The 24,451-nt window shown below is 41.4% G+C and overlaps 2 protein-coding genes across 2 annotated transcripts in view; both read left to right on the forward strand.

Annotated features, from left to right (window-relative positions):
* LOC130911209 (serine/threonine-protein kinase PAK 4-like) overlaps nt 1–17,913 on the forward strand; it is a 51,407-nt gene extending 33,494 nt beyond the window's left edge. The window contains exons 3-11 of the mRNA XM_057829018.1: nt 2,383–2,555; nt 2,617–2,809; nt 6,051–6,284; nt 6,357–6,773; nt 7,539–7,672; nt 7,759–7,885; nt 12,030–12,155; nt 12,235–12,369; nt 16,067–17,913. Coding sequence (XP_057685001.1) covers nt 2,383–2,555; nt 2,617–2,809; nt 6,051–6,284; nt 6,357–6,773; nt 7,539–7,672; nt 7,759–7,885; nt 12,030–12,155; nt 12,235–12,369; nt 16,067–16,222 — 1,695 coding nt within the window. The 3' untranslated portion in view covers nt 16,223–17,913. The remainder of the gene's footprint in view (nt 1–2,382; nt 2,556–2,616; nt 2,810–6,050; nt 6,285–6,356; nt 6,774–7,538; nt 7,673–7,758; nt 7,886–12,029; nt 12,156–12,234; nt 12,370–16,066) is intronic.
* Nucleotides 17,914–20,156: 2,243 nt separating this feature from the next.
* Nucleotides 20,157–24,451, forward strand: part of LOC130911164 (echinoderm microtubule-associated protein-like 2) — a 60,300-nt gene continuing 56,005 nt past the window's right edge. Inside the window, exon 1 of the mRNA XM_057828943.1 lies at nt 20,157–20,428. Coding sequence (XP_057684926.1) covers nt 20,329–20,428 — 100 coding nt within the window. The 5' untranslated portion in view covers nt 20,157–20,328. The remainder of the gene's footprint in view (nt 20,429–24,451) is intronic.

The following is a 24,451-nucleotide window of genomic DNA, read 5'->3' on the forward strand; positions in this document are numbered from 1 at the left end:
CTGTCAGACAGTTGAACCTAAAAAGAAGATGGATGCTGCAACAAGACAATGATCCAAAACACAGAAGTAAATCAACCTCAGGTTGTTTCAAAAGAATAAAATACACGTTCTAGAGTGGCCAAGTCAAATTCCAGACTTGATCGCCATTGAGATGGTTTGGCATGACCTAAAGACAACGATTCATGCCAGACATCCCAGGAATCTAACTAAACAACAGCAGTTTTGTAGAGTAGAATGGGCCAAGACTAGTCCTGATTGATGTGCCATACTGCTCTGCATCTACAGGAAGCGTATGGTTGAAGTTATTACTGCCAAAGGGGGGGGGCCACAAGATATTAAATGTGATGGTTCATTTATATATTTTTCCCCCTCCTGTTTTTTTTTTTTGCATACTGTCCTCATTAAAATATGAAAACCTATTAATGTTTGGGTGGTTTTAGTTAAAGCAGACACTGTTTTATCATATGTGTGATTTTGACAAAGATCAGATCACATTTGATAGTGATTTTATGCAGAAATGTCAGAATCTCCAAAAGGTTCAGATACTTTTTCAAACTACTGTATACTTGATTAACACAACTTTTTTTTTTGTAAACCATAATGTTTGTTTGAAAAAATCTTAAAGACAAAAAGAGGTTTTCCTGGTATTTTATATAATGTATACATACACAGCGGGGCAAATAAGTATTTAGTCAACCACCAATTGTGCAAGTTCTCCTACTTGAAAATATTAGAGAGGCCTGTAATTGTCAACATGGGTAAACCTCAACCGTGAGAGACAGAATGTGGGGAAAAAATTGTTTGATTTTTAAAGAAATTATTTGCAAATCATGGTGGAAAATAAGTATTTGGTTACCTACAAACAAGCAAGATTTCTGGCTGTCAAAGAGGTCTAACTTCTTCTAACGAGGTCTAACGAGGCTCCACTCGTTATCTGTATTAATGGCACCTGTTTTAACTCATTATCGGTATAAAAGACACCTGTCCACAAGCTCAGTCAGTCACACTCCACTATGGCCATGACCAAAGAGCTGTCGAAGGACACCAGAGACAAAATTGTAGACCTGCCCCAGCCTGGGAAGACTGAATCTGCAACAGGTAAAACGCGTGGTGTAAAGAAATCAACTGTGGGAGCAATTATTTGAAAATGGAAGACATACAAGACCACTGATAATCTAGCTCGATCTGGGGCTCGATGCAAGATCTCACCCCGTGGCGTCAAAATGATAACAAGAACGGTGAGCAAAAATCCCAGAACCACACGGGGGGACCTAGTGAATGAACTACAGAGAGCTGGAACCACAGTAACAAAGGCTACTATCAGTAACACAATGCACCGCCAGGGACTCAAATCCTGCACTGCCAGACGTGTCCCCCTGCTGAACCCAGTACACGGCCAGGCCCGTCTGCGGTTTGCTAGAGAGCATTTGGATGATCCAGAAGAGGACTGGGAGAATGTGTTAAGGTCAGATGAAACCAAAATAGAACTTTTTGGTAGAAACACAGGTTCTCGTGTTTGGAGGAGAAAGAATACTGAATTGCATCCGAAGAACACCATACCCACTGTGAAGCATGGGGGTGGAAACATCATGCTTTGGGGCTGTTTTTCTGCAAAGGGACCAGGACGACTGATCTGTGTAAAGGAAAGAATGAATGGGGCCATGTATGGAGAGATTTTGAGTGAAAATCTCCTTCCATCAGCAAGGGGATTGACGATGAGACGTGGCTGGGTCTTTCAGCATGACAATGATCCCAAACACACAGCCAGGGCAACAAAGGAGTGGCTTCGTAAGAAACATTTCAAGGTCCCGGAGTGGCCTAGCCAGTCTCCAGATCTCAACCCCATAGAAAATCTGTGGAGGGACTTGAAAGTTCATGTTGCCCAACGGCAGCCCCAAAACATCACTGCTCTAGAGGAGATCTGCTTGGAGGAATGGGCCAAAATACCAGCAACAGTGTGTGAAAAGCTTGTGAAGAGTTACAGAAAATATTTGGCCTCGTTATTGTCAACAAAGGGTACAATAACAAAGTATTGAGATTAACTTTCGGTATTGACCAAATACTTATTTTCCACCATGATTTGCAAATAAATTCCTTAAAAATCAAACAATGTGATTTTCTGTTTTTTTCCACATTCTGTCTCTCATGGTTGAGGTTTAACCATGTTGACAATTACAGGCCTCTCTAATATTTTCAAGGTGGAGAACTTGCACAATTAGTGGTTGACTAAATACTTATTTGCCCCACTGTATAGTATATATATTTATAACGTATTCAATGTGAGCATGACCATGAATTTTTCAAATTCCAAACCTGGACACCTGGCATATCTAGGAACCCCTCCATAGGCTCCTTATTGTTGAATTCTTCTTTTGTCTTCAGAGCATCGTGCGCGGCAACAAGCTGGGGGTAGACGGCTCGCTGACCTGGCTTCTGGACGAGTTTGACACCATGTCGGTGACTCGTTCCAATTCGCTGCGACGGGGAAGCCCTCCCGTGCAGCCTCGCCAAGAGAATGGGGACCCCCACCAGCGACATCCCTCGCAGTCCGACAGGTAAGTGAAAAAAGAATTTTAAAAAAAAAGTTTTGGAGGTGATCTCTGTTTTCAATCATAGAGAGCGCTCCAGGCCAGACCACCAGAGCAGTCAGCTCCCCTTCCGTGGCTCCCAGCGAGACGACGGGGTCCACACGCGGCCTCAGCAGCAGCCTCGAGGCCAAGAGCCCGGAAGGGTCAACAGGGACAGACCAGGTTCTGGTCCCCCGCCGCCACCTCCCCACAGAGACCGAGATCATCGACACCAGAACCAGGTAAGACTCCGGATGGCGAAACAGGCCTGCGTCTTAAGTAATTCACCGCCATTGAAAGCGATAGACTATGAAGTCAATTTGGGCTGGGACGACTGTAATTAAATCCTCATGTTTCAGTAGCATTGACGGCGATAGACGTCCAATCATTTGGACTTTGAGCTCTACCGAACTCCAGTGGCACAGATTTACTTCCATAAACTCCTAATATTTGTATATCGCTGTCCAATTGTTTTTAGTTTGTATTTTATTTTGTTCTTGCTCAGTTTACCTTTTTTCTACCTAAAAAAAAAAAAAAGAACCCTTTTAGGGATAGCGGTCACTACAAAGGACGGCTACTCAAAAGTTGATCCTTAATCGAGCAAGTGAATATTTTTGGTAATTAAAATCTTCTGGAAATCTGGACATCTGGCCTTTAACTCATTTGCTCCCAAAAACGTATAAATACATTCTATTTTTAATTATTTCAGTCTCCCAAAAACGTATTTATTCGTCTTTTACGTTTTTTTTTTCACAAGAGACATCTCTAGGTTCTGATGCAAGTTCACTCCAAAGCACAACGCTCAAAATCCATTTTAAAGCAATAAAACTGGCCACTGGAGGGCAGTAGCGCATTTGGTAAGAACTCATATCGGACCATGAAAAGAAATGAATGAAGAGAATTAGTCAGGAAACGGAAGTTGGAAGAAGTAAGAAGCGTGAGAAAAATGTGGAGAAAGATGTAAACACAAGGCACTGCGCCACACAAGTTCCCTAGGTGAATTCTGTTATGAGGTAGTGGTCACTGCAAAAGAAAGATAAAAAAAAATCTATCTTGATGAGACAGACAGGCGGTGATGAGGGAAAAATTTACCCCGTCTGCTGATACAGCCGCGGCCACAACAGCGTCATCTCTCAGTTCAATTGTTTAGTTGTGTGTAAATAAATTGTTATTTTGCTATCAAAAGCTCTATTTGTCTTGTTGTTCATGTTATTTTGTAGAAGGAAAACATTATTCAGATGTCTGGGATGTCACAAAAGCAAAAAATAGCTGTGTTAAAGTCAAAGTTATGTTTGAAATGTATGCTTTTACAAAAAGCTCAATTTCTCTGTTTTTTTCATCAGAAATTGGAAAATTGCTCAAACTAAGCTGTTTTCTAATGCTGATATCTAGAGAATGGATAAAGATATGAACTTAGTTTTTTTCCTGCTGAAAGAAGAGAGTCTAATCTTTCTTTTGGTGGGTTCCATGTTTATATAGCAATAGAACAGAATTTTCTGTGGGCCTTGCAAAATCAGTCAAAATCCAGTAAAACGGCCGGGAGCGAAGGGGGTTGCTCCGGTGAAAATGGCTGGGAGTGAATGAGTTAACCGTGACTATTTTTAGGTCATTTAAAACAACTTCAATATTCGCAGTTATTATTATTGTTTTTTTTTTCAAATTATTTTATATACTCTATATGGTGAGGAGCATAAGAATTTGCACCCCTTGTGATTTTGCATGTTTACCCACTTAGAAAATAGGTTGAGGTCAGAAATTTCAATCATTGATGCATTTCCACTCAGAGACATAATCTAAAAAAAAATGTGGAACTCATATTGTATGATTTTTCAATAATGTATTTGTAACTTACTGGGGTTCCCTGAGAATCGACAATAATTATGACACTAAAAGAGTTGTCAGTCTACCTTAAAAAGTTCACCATTACCCCATGAGTAACTACCCACCCACCACCAGCTTGAGCTCATTATTGTAACCTGTGTACCCCACAGTCAGTCATAATCCAACTGCTACCATGGGCAAGACCAGAGAGCTTTTGAAAGACACCAGAGAAAAAATTGTTGAGCTCCACAAAGCTGGAAAGGGCTATGGGACAATTGGAAAGCAGCTTGGTGAGAATAAATCAATAGTTGCAGCAATTGTTAGAAAATGGAAAAGGCTAACCATGACTGATACCCTACCTCAGACTGGGGCTCCATGTAAAATCTCTTATCGTGGGGTGTCACTCATGATGAGAAAAGAGAGGGCTCAGCCTAAAACTACACGGCAGGAGCCGGTCAATGACCTGAAAAGAGCTGGATGCAATTTCAAAGGCTCCTGTCAGTAGAACACTACAGCACAATGGTTTAAAATCGTACATTGCTGAGAAGGTTCCCCTGTTGAAGCCAGTGCATGTGAAAGCCCATCTAAAGTTTGCCAGGGACCATCTGAATGATTTACAGGGGTCATGGGAGAAAGTCATGTGGTCAGATGAGATCAAAGCAGAACTTTTTGGTGCAAACTTTGCTCGCCGTTTGTGGAGGAAAAAGAAAGATGAGTACAGTCCCAAGAACAGCATACCCACTGGAAACCATATGCTTTGGGGATGCGTGTCGGCAAAGGGGACAGGACGACTGTACTGTATAAAGCAGAGGATGAATGTTGAAATGTATCGTCAGATTTTCAGCCACAACCTCCTTTCCTCAGTCAGAGACTTGAAGATGAGTCGTGGCTAGATCTTCCAACATGACAATGATCTGAAGCACACTGCCAAGCTGACCAAGGAGTGGCTGTGTAAAAAGCATATCAAGGTTCTGGAGTGGCCTAGCAAGTCTCCAGACCTCAATCCAATCGAAAATCTTTGGATGGAGCTTAAACTAAAACAGCCCCGAAACTTAACAGATCTAGAGAAGATTTGTGTGGAGGAATGGGCCAAAATCCCTGTTTCCATATGTGAAAACCTGGTGAAAAACTACATAAAGCGTGTGACCTCTCTAATTGCAAACAAAGACTTCTGCTCTAAATATGAGTACTGATTTTCTCAGGGGTACAAATACTTATGAACCCTGCTAATTACAAATAAATAAATGAAAAATCATACAATGTGAGTTTCGGATTTTTAAGAAACAATTTTTTAGACTATGTTTCTATAAGTGGAAATGCATCTATGATTGAAATTTCAGACTTTAAAAAAAAAAAAAAATTTTTTTTATAAGAGGGTGAACTTGCAAAATCACAAGAGGTGCAAATACTTCTGCTCCTCACTATAGATTTTCAAGTATAGATAATTGTATCTATTCATATAATGTTAAAAAGTAAATTGAAATACTTTCCCCAAATAACACAATAACTTTTTTGCATGCAATTGATGGCGCTACATGACATGTCCAATTCATTTAAATCAGGAAGCCTAGCTGTGAATGCTCATGTTTTCTCCATTTTGAATGGGAGGGGCAAATGAACAAATGCGTCTTATGTATTCATTGTACCATTTGCTGTCTTCAGGATCAGGTGGTCCGCCGCGATCCGCACCCCGATCACAGGCCCAAGTCAGGATATCAGGCTCGGGATGGCAGCCCCCAGTCTCCTAGGGAAAAGCGGCCCCTCTCCGGGCCCAATATCCGCACCCCGAACCTACCGGTGACCGACGGAGTGATGAAGACGGCGCAACAGACGGCAAGGCCGTTTAACACGTACCCCCGGGCGGAGAGCGACGGGGGACGCAGCCCCACTGGCCCGGTAAGCAAAGACACGCCCCTTTACATGAACATAATGACAACGATTGAATGCAATGTGTCATCCTTCGCCCAGCCGACGCACCCGCACGAGTCCTCCCCTCAAAACGGCCCCTCCGTCCCCCGCCGAGGTTCTTCCGGGTCCAAGCCCCCCGCGGGCCACCCTCACCACACATCATCGCATCCCAGCTTGACGCCCGAGGCCGGGCGATACCCACACACCCCTCACCCCGACGTGCCGGCCCCGCGGCCACCGGAAGCCCGCTCCCCGCAGAGGGAGCCGCAGCGTGTTTCCCACGAGCAGTTCAGAACGGCTCTACAGATGGTGGTGGATCCCGGCGACCCACGCACTTACTTGGACCACTACATTAAGATCGGCGAGGGGTCCACGGGGATCGTGTGCATCGCCACCGTCAAGACTACGGGTAAACTGGTCGCCGTGAAGAAAATGGACCTGAGGAAGCAACAGCGCAGAGAACTTCTCTTCAACGAGGTAACGCCTTACAGATTGTTAGACACAATGTTGTCATCATTGAGACAGGGGAGAACAAGTTGTCACAAATTGTGCTCTTTCATGAATGTCTACCTATTTATTCAAGCCAATAAAATTTAACAGTAAAGACAAACTCCTGTCATTTCAATACTGATACTGCGCAACACTGCCTTCTGGTGGTCGATTTATATCAAGCGTGACAACCAACCCTCTTTTCGCCTAATTCACCGGAATCTATCTGGCTTCACTCTGAGATTATGAATCGCACGGCCGTTAAATTTGCTGGAAAATCCGTTTAAGGCATATGAAAAGCGAGTTCATATTTTTTTAAGCAATTAGTCAAGAAATAACCTAAAAATCTGCCAAAATCTTGTATAAATCAGACACAAATAATTATGTTTATTCTTACTACCAGGCGTTGACAACTCCACATAAGTCTACATTATTAATAATAAGGTTTTGTTTTGCGTAACTTCACATGGAAAGTGAAAAATGGGACACCCAATTTTTCTTATTTTAGGTCTGGCAGCTGTTTTGAATGGAATTTTTGGGAGTGGATTTAAAAAACTCATCTCAGGTTTTCTCCATTATGTCAGATTTTTTAGCAAAGAAACCCCTGTTTTCTTAAAAAAAAAAAATGAAAACCACTACTTTACACATTTACTTGTCAGTTTTGAATCCTGCATCCACAAGTTAGTTAAAAACAAGACCTAGAACAACAAAACAAACCCTGTGTTATTCATCTCGTCACTCTGTCAACTCCAGGTTGTGATCATGCGCGACTACCACCACGAGAACGTTGTGGAAATGTACAACAGCTACCTGGTGGGTGATGAGCTCTGGGTAGTCATGGAGTTCCTGGAGGGGGGCGCACTTACCGACATTGTGACGCATACTAGGTGAGAGCTGAGCCCTCGCTTCTAAACTCTGAACTCAAATCTTTCCTTGATTATTGATTGAAAATTGTTTTTCGCATTCACGCCAGGATGAATGAGGAACAGATCGCCACAGTGTGTCTCTCCGTCCTAAAGGCCTTGTCAGTGCTGCACACGCAGGGCGTCATCCACCGCGACATCAAAAGCGACTCCATCTTGCTCACGCATGACGGCCGGGTAAGATGTCTCTCGGCACAATCTTCCTTTGGCGATCATTGGCTCCCAATTCTCCCATTCTGAATTAATTTGATGACTATCCGAATTCATTAGGTAGCCAAATATATTGGCTAATAAAAACGGTATACAATTATATTGGATAATAATGGTATCAGATTTTAATGATTGGTTTTGGGCCAATAGTCATCGTCAAAGTTTTTGTTGAAGCGTTCTGCCTTTGCACAAGGGTAGATCCCTCCTTCGTATGGCAGTTATGTTTATTGACTGTTAGACGCCACCAAACTAAGATTTTTGGGATTTGTTTCGTGAGAAAATTAAATGATGAATAAATGCCGTCCGTCCGTCCATCCATCCATCGTTTAGTCCGCGGTCGCGTCGTGGGGGCAGCAGCTTTGGCAGGGAAGCCCAGACTTCCCTCTCCCCAGCCACTTCAACCAGCTCCTATGGCAGGATCCCAAGGCGTTCCCAGGCCAGCCGAGAGGCAGTCTCTCCAGCGTGTCTTCAGTCGTCCCCGGGGCCTCCCGTTGCGTTTTATGATGAAAAAAATGAATGGACGCGGGTTACCGGGGCCCCCCTCTGGAGTTGGGGCTGGAAGGCGAGCGTCTGGTGGCCGGGCCTGTACCCTTGGGGCCCGGCTGAACACAGCCCGCAAAGGCAACGTGGGTCCCTCTTCCCATGAGCTCACCACCTGTGGGAGGGGCCAAAGGGTGGAGTGCGTAGGGAGTTTGGTGGCAGCCAAACACTGCTTGGCGGTCCGACCCCCAGCTACGCAAGCTAACTCTTGGGACATGGAACAATAAATCATTGAAAAATAAGGAATGTTAAAATCATTTCATATAACTACTAAATTACCAGAAATAAATAGTCACTAAGAAAAGTAATAAAACACAAAAATCCAGCAAATCCTGGGAATTGTCATTGCATTAGCATGTCCTATGATTTGGGGCGGGGGGGAGGACCTATTATTGCCTGCCTGTATTTTTATTGCTTTGGTCACCCTCTAGTGGCTCTTTGGTGTAACTACTATAAACGTGATTTAATTGTGAATGATTCTGTCTAACCGCTCGAAGTGTACAGACGCACATTTGAGCTCCTGAAAGCACGCTCCTATCTCAACTGATAAGCGCTCAGGGCCGGGACCAGCCTGAAAAATACGACTCCAGTATGGCTCGGAAAACTCTGAAACCTGAGGATCTGGATGAAGTTAAAGCCTCCATCCAGAAAATAGTGGCCTCTCTGGCCCCTCTGACGAACCTGGAGGCTTCTCTGACTAACCTGATTCAAAGCCAGAATCGGGAAGTCATGAAAGAATTACAGCTGATGCGCGCTGAAAACGAGAAGCTCAAGCAAATGGTTGAGGAGAAGGAGGCTCGCATCAAAAGGCTGGGAATTCTGGCTGACGATCTCGACCAAGGAAGACGCGCAAATGATCTCATCATCTCTGGATTACAACTGACGCCCAGATCATATGCCGAGGCCGCTAGCCCACCTGTGGCTCAACAGGCAATTGCCAAGCTGCAAGAATTTGGAATAAAGGTGGACTCGCAGGACATCCGCCACTGCTGCTCCCAAGAGGTGGGAGAGGACCGGCGACGGTGGTCGTGAAGTTGGCAGACCACAAGAGCAAGGTTGCCTTGCTTGACCAGCGCCACCGCCTGAAAGGAACGAAGATTTTTCTGAATGACAACTTGACTCACCGAAATGCCCAAATAGCGAGAAAAGCACGTCAGCTCAAAAAAGAGGGGAAAATTGCCAGCACCTGGGTCTCTGATTGCAAAATCCTTGTCAAGTCGCAAGACATGAAGATAAGAGCCGTGAGAAGCCTGGAAGAGCTGACCTCATTCGAAAATTAATGATGACACCTGTTACCAGATTGATGAGTACCATGATGACTAGAGGTGTGCAAAATTTCCGATTCTTAGATTATTCGCGATTCGGCCGTGGAAGATTCAAGAACGATTCACAAACATCCAAATTCCGATTATTGAAATATGCCAAGTAAAGCGGAAGTACACAACACTCAGCGCGCCGCGCTGTCTTCGGGACGGAACGGAGCGAGAGTAGCTAAACAACATGCTTCCCATTACCCGGCCCCTCGGGTAATGCCAATGCTGAACTCACGGCTCTAGCTCAACTCATGCAACGAGACAAAAAAACACAACAACATACCTGACTGCTGTCGAAAAGCTGTACAAAGTACATCCATTACAACGTTACAGTGGATATCATTTATATAGGACTAGATGCAATATAGATTCGGTAGTGTTAGCAGCACATCTACAAAAAGCTAGATCCGAGCGTTATAAACGGCCGCCATCTTAAAGCAGTACACTTCCCTGCAAGGCTGTTGTAGCGAACCTTCCAAGCAAACCTAATTAACTTTTGATCTAAAATACTCCTAAATCGGTAAAATATTGACTTGAATCTATCTTTAAAATAGTTTTAAAACTTTCACATGTCGAAAGTAGACAAAAGGGAAATTATGGAATGACGGGAGCAATTTTAACAAATTTAACGGTTGATTCACAACATTAAATTAATTGAATGTAGTTTAAAGCTGCTGATACAGAATGGGGACTGGAGTTTTTTATTTAATGTTATTTTTGTATATTTGTTTACTGCTATATGTTAACTTGATACTGAAATAGTAGTGTGGTTTAGCCTGAGAGTATTTTTGAACAGTTTTGGAACTCATGTACAAAACATTTTTTTTTTAAAAAAAAAGGAAAAAAAAGGAGGGGGGTGCATCAATAATCGTTTTCTAATCGAATCGGAGCCTCTGAATCGTAATCGTAATCGAATCGTTAGGTGCCCAAAGATTCCCAGCTCTAATGATGACCCAACTGATAATCTTGATCCTGACCTCAACTTTTGCAATAACATGTCGAACAACTGTAAGTACTACACAGTGGAACAGTACTACACAGAGCTTCAATAACAAGTTTGATGTTATTGCCGTCTCAGAAACCTGGCTTAAGGAAAACAAAGAAACTGACTTTAATTTGCACGGATACGACATTGCTATGATATCACCGACCATCTGCCTATCTTCACAAACTACACTCCACGCAACCACTGCGTAAATCCGACAAAGACATTGTACAAAAGAATCAGAACTGATCAAAATATTGAAAACATGAAAAAAGATCTCTAAACTAAAGACTGGAATGATGTTTACAATGCAAACAATGTGAATGCAGCTTATGGGTGCTTATGAATACACGTCAGCACGATAAGCACTGCCTGATTAAGTTGACTCCCACAAGACAAAGAATGCAAAACAAACCTTGGATGACCAAGACGCTTATCAACGCTTGCAAAAGAAAACAGCTCTTTATATCTTTGTTTTTGTTTTTTCATTTGTTATATTCTGCCAATCTTGTTTGTAGTTTATTTGTCGACGCCAGTGCTTGAGACAGCTATCATTTACCACACAATGAATTATACCTATCACTGGAGATGCACTACTGAAGTAACGTGATAGATTGATATGATGTGTTTTATGGAATGTACAATGTAGTGTCTTGTAAAAATAGATAAGTAGTTTTATTGAGCGTTAGTGTATGTTAAAGTTGAACACTTCTATGATGAAGTAGAATGTAATTGTAACGTATTTTATTTGAAAGCTTTTTATTTAACATTGCAAGGCGAAAGAATATCAAACACTAAAACTAAATTTTGACTGTGCGTCCCGGGCTGTTGGGGGACGGGTATCGATAAGCATTTGCTTTTTCCAGTCTTTCCTTTGTCTGTCATCGTCTTTCTCGGGCAAATTCCACATTCTGAAACTGTCAATGATTATGATGATGATGACAATGACAATAAATTCATTCATTCCTTTAATTATGGATCTTTTGGCTCATTTATATTATTTATATGGGACATTTATTTTCCATAACCTCAGTAGAAGTTGTTCTCTTATTTTTCATATTCTGTTCATTTTAATTGAAAAACCTTGAAGTTGTTATATTTATCTTTTTTTAAAGCTTCCAGTGGGGCATCACAATAATATTAGCAATCACACATTAAGTGCATGACCGCATATATCGGTATCAGATTTTGAAATTCGGACAATATCAGGATATTGGTTAAAAAGTCCTTACCGGACAACTCAGTTTGACTGATAATTACTTCGTGTGTCCAGGTGAAGCTGTCTGACTTCGGTTTCTGCGCTCAAGTGTCGAAGGAAGTGCAGCGTAGGAAGTCTTTGGTGGGTACGCCGTACTGGATGGCGCCTGAGCTCATTTCGCGTCTTCCTTATGGACCCGAGGTACTGTTTGCGCTTCCTTTTCTCTACCCACCGAGAATTCCCGAGTCCTACTTGTGGTATCTGGTCGTTCCCTGTGCAGGTGGACATCTGGTCGTTAGGCATCATGGTGATCGAGATGGTGGACGGGGAGCCGCCGTACTTCAACGAGCCGCCACTCAAGGCCATGAAAATGATCCGAGATAACCTGCCACCTAAACTCAAGAACCTGCACAAGGTACAGTGAACTGTTTTATTCGACTTGGTATGTTGATAGTGGAGACTGAAAATTACAGTGGTACCTCTGCTTTTGAATAATTGGTTCTGGAAGTAGTCTCGTAACCTTAAAATTCAATAAGTAGACGCGCGTTTTCCATATAAATACTCTATTCTGTTCCAAGCACTACTGAAACTCCACATGAAATTTTATAATTGGGATAAAACGGGAGTAAAACAACAGCCAAACACATTTGAAGAATTCCAAATACCTAACCTAACCATTAACACCCTAATGAAGTAGATAATAAAACATAATGCGAAGGGAAAAAATATATCTATAATATATATTTTTTACAAATTAGAAAAAAAATACATGCATTTTTCATAACAAAAAATACATACAGTGATGAGCAGAAGTCTTTGCACCCATTATGATTTTGCAAGTTCACCCACTTAGAAAATAGGTTAGAGGTCTGAAATTTCAATCATAGATCCATTTCCGCTCAGAGACATAATCTTAAAAAAGCCAGAAATCACATTGTATGATTTTTAGGGGTGTCAAATGATTAAAATTTTTAATCGAGTTAATTACAGCTTTAAAATTAATTAATCATGATTAATCGCAATTAATCGCAATTCAAACCATCTGTAAAATATGCCATATTTTTCTGTAAATTATTGTTGGAATGGAAAGATAAGACACAAGATGGATATATACATTCAACATACGGTACATAGGTACTGTATTTCTTTATTTTAACAATAAATCAACAAGATGGCATTACCATTATTAACATTCTGTTAAAGCAATCCATGGATAGAAGGACTTGTAGTTGTTAAAAGAAAAATGTTAGTACAAGTTATACAAATTTTATACTAAAACCGCTCTTCATGTTTTCGTTTTAATAAAATTTGTAAAATTTTCAATCAAAAAATAAACTAGTAGTAGTTGATGTCAGTAATTACTTACACAATGCTCATGGGTGCTGAAGCCTATAAAATCAGTCGCACCCATGCGCCGCCAGAGAACGCCAAAACTCCGAAAAACACAACAACACTATGCTGTCATTTTAATCTGTTTGAGCGGGGCATTTGTGCGTTAATTGCGTCAAATATTTTAACGTGATTAATTTAAAAAATTTAATTACCGCCCGTTAACGCGATAATTTTGATAGCCCTAATGATTAAAAAAATATATATACTTTATATATTTGTAATTTACTGGGGTTCATAAGTATTTGTACCACTGAGAACCAGCAATAATTATGACACTCAAAGAGTTGTCAGTCTACCTTAAAAAGTCCACTTTTACCCCGTGAGTAACCACCCACCCACCACCCGTTTGAGCTCATTATTTTTACCTGTGAACCCCACAGTCAGTCATAATCCAACTGCTACCATGGGCAAGACCAGGGAAAAACACCAGAAAAAAATTGTTGCGCTCCCACAAAGCTGTAAAAGGATACGTGACAATTGGGAAGCAGCTCGGTGAGAATAAATAAACATTTTTAGCAATTTTTAAAAAAAGGCTAACCATGACTGATAATCTACCTCGGACTGGGGCTCCATGTAAAATCTCTTCTCGTGGGGCATCACTCATGATGAGAAAAGTGAGGGCTCAGCCTAGAACTACCCGGGAGGAACTGGTCAATGACCCGAAGAGAGCTGGTTGGACAGTTTCAAAGGCTACTGTCAGTAGAACACTACGCCCTGTTGAAGCAAGTGCAGGTGAAAGCCCACCTGAAGTTTGCCAGGGACCATTTGAATGTTGTACAGGGGTCATGGGAGACACTTTTTCAACTTTTTGAGTTCTGAAGAGAGCTGTATCCACACTTTCAAAGGCTACTGTGCAATGGTTTAAAATCATGCGTTGCTCAGAAGGTTCCCCTTTTGAAGCCAGTACAAGTGAAGGCCCGTGTGATGTTTGCCAGGGGCCATCAGAATGATGTAGAGGGTTCATGGGAGAAAGTCATGTGGTCAGATGAGACCAAAGTAGAACTTTTTGGTGCAAACTTTACTCGTTGTGTGTGGAGGAAAAAGAAGGATCACTACAATCTCAAGAACACCATCCCTACTGTGAAGTATGGGGGTGGAAACCTCATGCTTTGGGGCTGCTTGTCAGCATAGAGGACAGGACGACTGTATTGTATAAAGCAGAGGATGAATGGTGAAATGTATTGTCAGATTTTGTGCCACAACCTCCTTCTCTCAGTAAGAGACTTGAAGATGAGTCGTGGCTGGATCTTCCAACATGACAATGATCCGAGTCACACAGCCAAGCTGACCAAGGAGTGGCTGCGTAAAAGGTTCGAGAGTGGCCTCGCCAGTCTCTGTTCTTAAATACTGTACACCTCTAGGACACATCATCAGTAATGAACCGGAGGTCATAGGGTGTTTGATCATCATACACCCTCACTCCAGCGACCCTGCCGATGGTGATCAGCCCCTGACTTGTGTCCAAGCAGCCTGCTACTCCAAGGATCGATCCATAGCCATCTTGAGGCTTTTTCCTCAGCCTCAGATATTGATTTGATGGCTCTTCGGCACAGCTGCCCTTTTACTCCCAGGAGTTTAAACGTTCGAGACAGTGACTGGCCAGCAAAACCTCGACACCCCACCTCAACTGGTTCGCAGCGGGCTTTCCAGCCATTGCTCCGGCACTCGGTCACCAACTCTGCATATTTGGCCCTCTTATGCACGTTGGCCTCCTCCAGTCTGTCTTCCCAGGGGACTTTAAGCTCAACCAGGACTACTTGCTTTGTCGACTCTGATGTTAACACCATGTCTGGGTGGCGCGAAATGGCTCAATCTCTCTGGGCGACTTTGAGTGTCCATTCCTGTGCGGGGGTTAGAAGCCCCCCCCCAACGATACTTGACTGATGTTGCGCCTTTTCCCCAGCTCTAATAAAGGTGATGGACTGCTTGGGAGTGTGCCGGTACCTGCAGTTGATAATAGCTGTGCTGAGTGTATCTGCCAGGGCCCTGTGCACCTGGTCGTGACGCCGGCGGTACTGCCCTTCCCCCAAAGCCTTTGGGCAGCAGCTGAGGATGTGCTCACGGTGGCTCTCTTCTGGCACAGCTGGTATTCTGCAGTGTTTGCTAAGTCCCAGCGCTTTAAGTTAGTTGGGCTTGGGAGAACGTTGTACACTGATTGGATGAGGAACTTGATGTTCTGTGGTTCAAGCCGCCAGAGCTCTCGAGACCTAAATCCAATAGAAAATCTTCAGATGGAACTGAAACTTGGTAGAAGATTTGTGTGGGGGAATTGACCAAAATCCCTGTTTCCATATGTGAAAACCTGGTGAAGAACTACAGCAAGCGTCTGACTTCTGTAATTGCAAACAAAGTCTTCTGCACTAAATATTAGCACTGATTTTCTCAGGGGTACACATACTCATGAACCCCAGTAAATTACAAATAAATTATTGAAAAATCATACAATGTGATTTCCGGATTTTTTTTTAGATTACCGGTGTGTCTATAAGAGTGGAAATGCATCTATGATTGAAATTTCAGACCACGACCTATTTTCTACGTGGGTGAACTTGCAAAATCACAAGGGGTGCAAATACTTCTGCTCCTCACTGCATATAGTTTTGTTGTGAAAAATGGATGTAAATATTTTTAATTCATAAAAAAATATATATTATAGAATCCTTTTTTCAAATATAATCATTTCTATCTGATGGCCATTTTTTGACATTATTTCTTTGCAGGTGTCTCCGGTGTTGAAGGGCTTCCTGGACCGCATGTTGGTACGCGAGCCGTCCCAGCGCGCCTCGGCCGGGGAGCTGCTGAAGCACAGCTTCCTGAGCAAGGCCGGACCACCGTCCTGCATCGTGCCCCTCATGAGGCACAACCGCATGAGATGAGGACTACTCGGACACACTTTGGGCTTTTCTACTGTGGCTGCGTGGGTGCGAGTGCGAGTTGGTTCTTCCCTTGTTACAAAGCAATAATTTGGACCGAGTGTGCGAGCGAGTGACTCAAGCGCGAGTCTTACTGTTAACGGAAAAGAACACTTACTGTAACCTGCCTAACCTGGAACTTTTATTATTGTTATTATTCAAACCCGGTTTGGATTTTAAGAGGGGACGGGAGAAACATTCCTGACTGGACTTTTGACTACTGAGGGACGCACGTCGGCAGGAAAACGAGCAAAACATGAAGTCAAAGGTAAACACTGGAGTAGATTTTCTTGCTTTTTCATGCGGGAGTATGATTTGATTTGATGGTTATGTTTATGATATGATGCTTTAACTCATTGGCTGCCATTGCGGCGATGGGCGTCCAATCCATTTTGACTGGGAAGTCGTTCATTTACCCCTCCCAGTCAAAATGGATTGGACGTCCATCGCTGTCAATGGCAAAATGAGTTCATCATGAGTGACTTTTTTTCTCTCCCTAGCACTGTCAACAATAGGAGCACATTTACACACAACAACACAAACACACACACACACACACTGGTTGTCATGTTGTGGCTGCTTGATGTACAAACATACTTTTTTTTTTTTTTAAATGAACTTTTTAGATCATATTTTGTACAAAAACGAAAACAATGATTTGTGACAACTTTTTAAACGGTGCTTTCTTCTCCCTCGTGATTTAATACCAAACAAAAACAAGCGTGGCTTCGGCGTGTAGTGCAGAACACGTTTATTTGTAGAATTATGAGCTTCCCGTTTAGCACGACTAACTGGTACGTTGTGGTTTACCTCCCACACAGCAGGGGGCAGCGCCGTGTCCAACTATTCTTTTGTTTCTTCCTCCTGGCTGGAATGTACGATGGAGGATTAGTGCCACACAACGTAAGAAAGAAAAAATAGGCTAATGAGATTAAGATTAATATTACAAAATTTGAGTCACATTGTGATATGAGATTTAATTCTTACGAGAATACAATCGTAATTATGATAACGAGATTTAATAATATTGCAACTTAAATCTTGTAATATAATGACGTTATTCTCATAGGCCTTGTTTTTTTTCATTGTTTGTGCGGTCTTAATAGTCCTTTGGAGTATGACGAATATTACGACTTTAATATCGTAACATTATGACTGTTTTCGCCGCAACCAGTTTTTTTTCTTTCTTTCTTTGTGTGGCCTTGATACGCCGTTGTAAGAATGCAATGTTAGGTCACGTTTAGATTTTAGCCCAAAACACTAACAATCAGCAAGTCGGCAATTTAGAATTATTATTACTATTTTCATTTGTCGGCTCGCAAGTGAAGCGACAATCAGGTGCACTCGAGATCGGTAACACTAAAAATGAAGAAAACACTACTCTAAGGCCCAGCACTCTGAATGTTTTATTAAAATCATTCAGATGAGTGCGCAAAATTCGTTAAAAAATTGTTTTACGGTGGTCGGGGTGCCTTTTACGCCACGCGGGGACACTTTGACGTCACCGTAGGCGAAACGAAAATTCGTAACGGTTCATAATTCTGTGTAAATACAAAAAGCGATAAGTTGTTCCTTATTGCTCGCTGATAATGTCATCAGCGTCTGTCTGTGTTGTCACTGGGATTGGCGAGAAAATAAAAACATTTCGCTCTGAATTTTTAGTTTCTTTTTTCACTAAGGTACACAATGCTGATTAACTATAATCTCATTTAGGGATGTCCCTATCGCATATTTTAGCACCTGAGTCTGAGTCATGGAATTATAATGTATTCTTATGAGAAAATCCCGCTTGACATATACCATTTCGACTTACAAACAAGGTCCTGGAACGAATTGACTTCGTACGTAGAGGTACCACTGTAGTTTTGAATGCTCTACTGGTCCTTCTCAAAAAATGAGCATATCATGAAAAGGTACTCTAAAGAAGCTACTAACCTAATCATCTGAATCAACGAATTAACTTAAAACCCCTTCGAAGATTCTTGAGGCTTTTAAAAACTCCCAGCCTGTTGCATTACTCAAAACCGCAATCATGGGCAAGACTGCCGACCTGACTGCTGTCCAGAAGGCCATCATTGACACCCTCAAGCAAGAGGCTACGACACAGAAATTTCTGAGCGAATAGGCTGTTCCCAGAGTGCTGTATCGAGGCACCTCAGTGGGAAGGAAAAAGTGTGGCAGGACACGTTGCACAACCAGAAGAGGTGACCGCACCCTGAGAAAGATTGTGGAGAAGGGCCGATTCCAGACCTTGGGGGACCTGCAGAAACAGTGGACTGAGTCTGGAGTAGAAACATCCAGAGACGCCGTGCACAGGCATGTGGTGGAAATGGGCTAGAGGTGCCGCATTTTCCTGGTTAAGCCACTTTTTGAACCTGAAACAGCGGCAGAAGCGCCTGACCTGGGCTACAGAGAAGCAGCACTGGACTGTTGCTCAGCGGTCCAAAGTATTTTTTTCAGACGAAAGCAAATTTTGCATGACATTGGGAAATCAAGGTGCCAGAGTTTGGAGGAAGACTGGAGAGAAGGAAATGCCAAAATGCCTGAGGTCCAGTGTTAAGTACCCACAGTTAGTGATGGTCTGGGGTGCTGGTCTTGGTCTACTGTGTTTTATCGAGGGCAGGGTCAATGCAGCAAGCTATCAGGAGATTTTGGAGCATTTCATGCTTCCATCTGCTGAAAAGCTTTATGGAGATGAAGATTTCGGTTTTCAGCACGACCTGGCACCTGCTCACAGTGCCAAAATCACTGGTAAATGGTTTACTGACCATGGCATTACTATGCTCAATTGGCCTGCCAACTCTCCTGACCTGAACCCCATAGAGATTCTGTGGGATATTGTGAAGAGGAATTTGAGAGACGCCAGACCCAATACTGTGGATGAGCTTAAGGCTGCCATCGAAGCATCCATAACACCTCAGCAGTGCCACAGGCTAATTGCCTCCATGCCACGCTGCATTGAAGCAGTCATTTCTGCAAAAAGATTCCCAACCAAACATTGAGTGCATAGCTGATATAACTATTGTAGGTTGACTTTTTTTGTATTAAAAAACACTTTTTTGTATTGGTCGGATGAAATATGCTATTTTTTTTAGATAAAGGATTTTTGGTTTTTCTTGATTTTTTTTTTTTTTTTTTGCCAAAACCATCGATATTAAAACAATAAAAGGCTTGAACTACTTCAGTTGTGTGTAATGAATCTAAAATATATGAAAGTCTAATATTTATCAGTACATTACAGGAAAAAAATGCCCTTTATCACAATATACTAATTTTTTGAGAAGGACTTGTATATTCAAGTGTTCTTTCTGGAATTGATTTTGCTGCTCTCGTGTGGACATTAAAAGAAGCGCAGCGTATACCGTCAGCCGCTAATACTGTACTATCAAAAGTTGAAAACAAATATGTTGTCTCCATTTCGAAATGATCAATTGTGACTGAGGTGCTAAAATAATTTTGTTTAATATACAAACATCTTTAATTCTTAATATACAAACATCTTAATTCTGTCGATTTTCCCACCTGGTGTTCGCTATCAATTAGCAGCACGTGTAAATAATTCAGCAGTGACGTCATCACTGTACTTGCATCTCTCCCGGTGCTGGAAATCGAACCTGTGTCACGTGACGCGTTTTGCCTCCTGAACCAGTGAACGTGAGAAGGCTGTTGTTGCCATGGAAACAGCGCGGCCGTCCTGCATGAGGCAGATGGACGCGACTGGAACTTATCAAGCAAAAGAGGAGTCACACCGGAAACGTTGCACGATTTCAACATAAAGAGGACTCATCGATTATTGGATATTTGTGCAGGGCATAAATGTATAATTACATGCCTGCTTTAAGGTTAAAATTTTTAATTTATACTCATTTTACCGAATAGTGGTTTATATGAACTTTTAATGCCCGAGTCTATTATAGTCCTTGCTCTTACACTGAAAGTTTTTTAGCAGAAATGCAAAAAAGTAAAGCCGCTTGACTTGGAATCAGACTGAGAAGGCAGCGTGAGACGGCGGCCGCAGGTAAAGGTGAGAGAAGGAAGAAAATAAGGAGTGGAAAAGGGGAAAAAAAGGAATGATGGACGGAAGGAGAGGACCGGACAAGAAGATGTTTATGTCTTCGTGTGGGAGCTTGTACGACAGCAACAGCCTGCTATTGCAATACTGCAACAACGGTCAGTTCACGCACACACACAAAATACACAACAATGACCACATCTGTGGCTTTTTATTTTAAATTTCCCCACTCAAATCAAGAACAAAAGGCCCGAAAATACACGGAATAGTCATTGTATGAGTACAAAGTAGCTGAAAATGTCTCACGTGAACCAAAAGGTGTTGCTCGTTATCAACAAGTGCTAATTTTAACAGCTCATTTTTTTTGTTATATTTTAACTAATAAGCTAACTGTGTTAGCTGAAATTGCTATGTTGATCCTGTGGGCGCCAACCTCAAATTTTTAATAGGTGAATGGTCTCTTGTTGCTTCTACAACAACACTGATGCTTTTTTTTTTTTAATGCCACTGTTAATTGTATGAGATGATGACACACTAAACGTATGAAACAGAAACCTATAATATCTTAAAACCTCTCGAAAAGACCCTAAATATAACCTTAAAACAGCAAAAATAAATAAATAAATAAATAAATAACCACCTGTTACTGTTGCAACCACCTCAGTCATAGGCGAAGTTTGACTTTTGGGGCAGGGGGGCACAACATTTTGATGACCCTGAAGCAGTATCAGCAATAAAATTACCTTACAAGAATATTTATAATAATAAGTTGACAGTATGCAGTTTTTGTTTCCCATCATTCTCGAAGGGAATTCTAAATCAGGCTGATTAGGCTTTTCGCCAAGATCGTCATCCATTGAATATGGTACACCCACCGGTGTCGTGCCAATGTAGGTACCCCAGTCAAAAATTGTATCCCCTGGGCGGAGCCATATGGAGGTAGATTTGTTTCTGTTATTCAATCAAAAAAGTTGCTTCAATAAAAAAAAATAGTTGCTTCAATCAAAATTAATATTTTCCACGAAAATAAAAGTCGCTTTAATAAAAAAGTGTTTGAATGCAAAAATGAATTTGAAACTCAAAAACAAAACAAAAAAAAATGCATGTGAAAGCTATTTTTCTTTGATTTTTTTAAATTTAATTGTATTTATTTATTTTGAAGCAATGTTGATTTGTGTTTGGGCCACATTTTGGCTTGGACATTTTTGTCTTTATCAATCAGAAAATAAGTTGCTTAAAAAAATATATATATTTTCAAAAAGAAAAATCACTTCAATCAAAAAAAGAAAAATTTCAATCATGGAAAAAAGTTTTTGAATGCGAAAAAATATTTGCGATTGAAAAATTTGCATTTGAACACTTAATTTTTCATTGAAAAAGTTCTTTGATTGAAGCAATCCTTTTTGTGTTTGGGCCATATAATGGGGAGGACATTTGTGTCTAAATCATTTAATCCCCCAAAAAGTTGCTTCAATCCCAAAAAATATTTTCAATCTAAGAAAAAAAAAATTTTCAAAATAAAATTGTCCTCCCCTAATTTTTTTTTGGGGGGGGGGGGGGTATTATATGCAAAGCAAATGACCGTCTAAGTTGTTGGCCATGATCTGTTCGAAGAATAATTTTTACCCATTAAAAAACTATATTTTTGTGTTCATTTGATTCATTTTTGTTGTAGTTTTATTGCTTTACAACTTTGATATATATGAAAAAAGTCAATTACATGCAATGACACTTTTCGGCCACCCCCCTCAAAATCCGCTTATGACCTCAGTAGTCACATCATCAACAGTGATGCTGCAATCCTTCGCTAATAAAAATAAGCCACATTTCGTTTTTAAATGAATAGAAAACACCTACAGTGGTACCGCTACATAAGAAGTTAATTCGTTCCAGGAACTTGTTTGTAAGTCGAAATGGTCTAATGTCGAGCAGGATTTTCCCATAGGAATACATCATAATTCCATTAATTCGTTCCAGAGCCCAAAAACCTAAACTAAATCCTTAATAAATACTGCTGGTACTATTACAAATGGCAATTACACATAGAAAAACAAATAAATTATTGATAACAATCGGAACAATAATATAATAATAATAATAATTCCTGTATTAATGTAAACAATTGGGTTCTAATGTGGCGGACGTTTTCTGCTGTACCTGAACGCACCGAGCGGTTGACGTGTCAGAGAGAGGAATCGGTGGCGGTTGACAGTTTCACTTTCACTTTCAATGTTTTCTTGAGAACACCGTCAACTTTTGTGTTGGATAAGTTGTGACATAAATGACAAAAACCTGACGAAACTGGCGATTTCTTTGGCGATTTTACACAATAATAATTGTCACTTTAACTTATAAAGTCTGGCGAACGGTGGTCGGAGGAGGACTGTGGAGATGTATTGTTGAGCCAACTCACTGATGCGCACCCCACGCTCATATTTCTCTATACCTTGCATCTTCATTTAGAAGGTAAGCGTCACCTTTTTTGCCTGTTTCACCACCTGTACCAATCTTTTTTAAACCTGAGTTGATTTCTCACACAAGAAAATTCGCTGTGCGTTCGTCTCCGGTGCTGTCATGTCGTTATATTTCGAGCATGTCGTCGGATATAGACCCTAGTCACCCTACTCACCAACGTCACAGAATGGCGTGTCGCTGTATCCGGCCGCCATATTATCCGTCAGTGTTTATCCGTATTCTCAATGGTTTCAGAACAGGTGTTCGGCCATTCCTTACTACGCGGCGAAACGTCCTACACAATGCTCAGGGCGCTTGCGCATGCATCCACACGCATGCGCACATCGGTTAGAAGCGGCGAGTACTCACTATTTTTGTTTTTATTTAGTTATTTAGAACCTTTTCACGGCCTCAAAGATACTTTTTGCATGTATTACCCTCTCATACTTTTAACCATTGTGTTTTTTTGTGTTAGCTTTGAAGCAATTGACCACATTAGCCATGTAGCGTATTTAAACCGTCTTTATTTGATATAACTACATTTAAGTATTTTCTGCAGGCATTTTTTTAGTAAGTTATTCCTGTATGCATCTAAACAAAACAAGTTTAGACCGCACGGTAGTACTCTGGGTGTCAAATTCGACTAATGTAGCACGTTTCGCCGATGTAGGATATTTTGGCAGAACACTGGTGCTTTCAGAAGCTGTAAACTCATTGGATGCGTTGCATAAAAGGCGTTATGTGGAAAAGCTTCAGTCTATCCATTCCCCAGATCCATATTTGATGCCTAAATCGATATTTTTCGACCCGCTGTCTTCGCCCTCTCTGCCTGACATCTGCTACCCTGATATCTACAACTATCTTGTCCACACAAAATCAGCCTATTCTTACGAAAGTTTGAAAAACTTTAAGAGCAGCACTCTAAGCAACATTACCCCGTGTGACCCTTTACTTCCAATTTTCTAAAATGGCGACAATCAACAAAAAAAAAAAAAGTTGACTGCGACGCGTCAAGGATAGTTGCATATTGGACTATTTCTTCAATAAAATACACAACTGTGTCTGCCTCATTTGCAAAAAGACAGTCGCGGAAGATACGCAACGAGAAATTGAAGCAACTTGAAGCTAATTTAATTTCACAGCAGCAGTATTTCGCAAGAGCCCAAGGGTCGAAAGAGAACGCCACAAAGGCGAGATAGTTGAAATTATGAAATAAAAAAATAAATAAATAAAGCAAATGTGACACACAGAAGGGTTTGCTAAAATTTCTTTAAATGTATTGTTCTACGTAAATCAGCCCAGGTAGCCCCCCGCATTTTTACCACACCAAATCTGGCCCCCTTTGCAAAAAGTTTGGACACCCCTGTTTAACCGATGATCCGTAGACGAGGCCAGCTTCTTTCACTTGTTACCAGCTAAATATTATTCAAAAAATGAAGATGGTGGAACAAATAAGCATCTTGAATTTGAAACGGTATGTTGTCGGCGATTAGCCTAGCAATGATCTTAATTGTGGTTGTCAGCCCCAAACCCTCTAAATATCATCTTACCAGACATAAAATGACTACTACATAATCTGTGGTAATCGTTTGGAGCCCAGTTTTCTCGTCGAATTGCAGCAGTCCATCTCGCTCTCCTCTCCGGGTCTCTCGGAATACGGTAGAACTTCAAGTCTCTCCGTCTATCTTCTCTGTTATTGCAACCGATCGCCACACACGCCTTCACCA

The sequence above is a fragment of the Corythoichthys intestinalis genome, unplaced genomic scaffold, assembly GCF_030265065.1.
Source record: "Corythoichthys intestinalis isolate RoL2023-P3 unplaced genomic scaffold, ASM3026506v1 HiC_scaffold_23, whole genome shotgun sequence".
Classification (NCBI taxonomy): Eukaryota; Metazoa; Chordata; class Actinopteri; order Syngnathiformes; family Syngnathidae; genus Corythoichthys; species Corythoichthys intestinalis.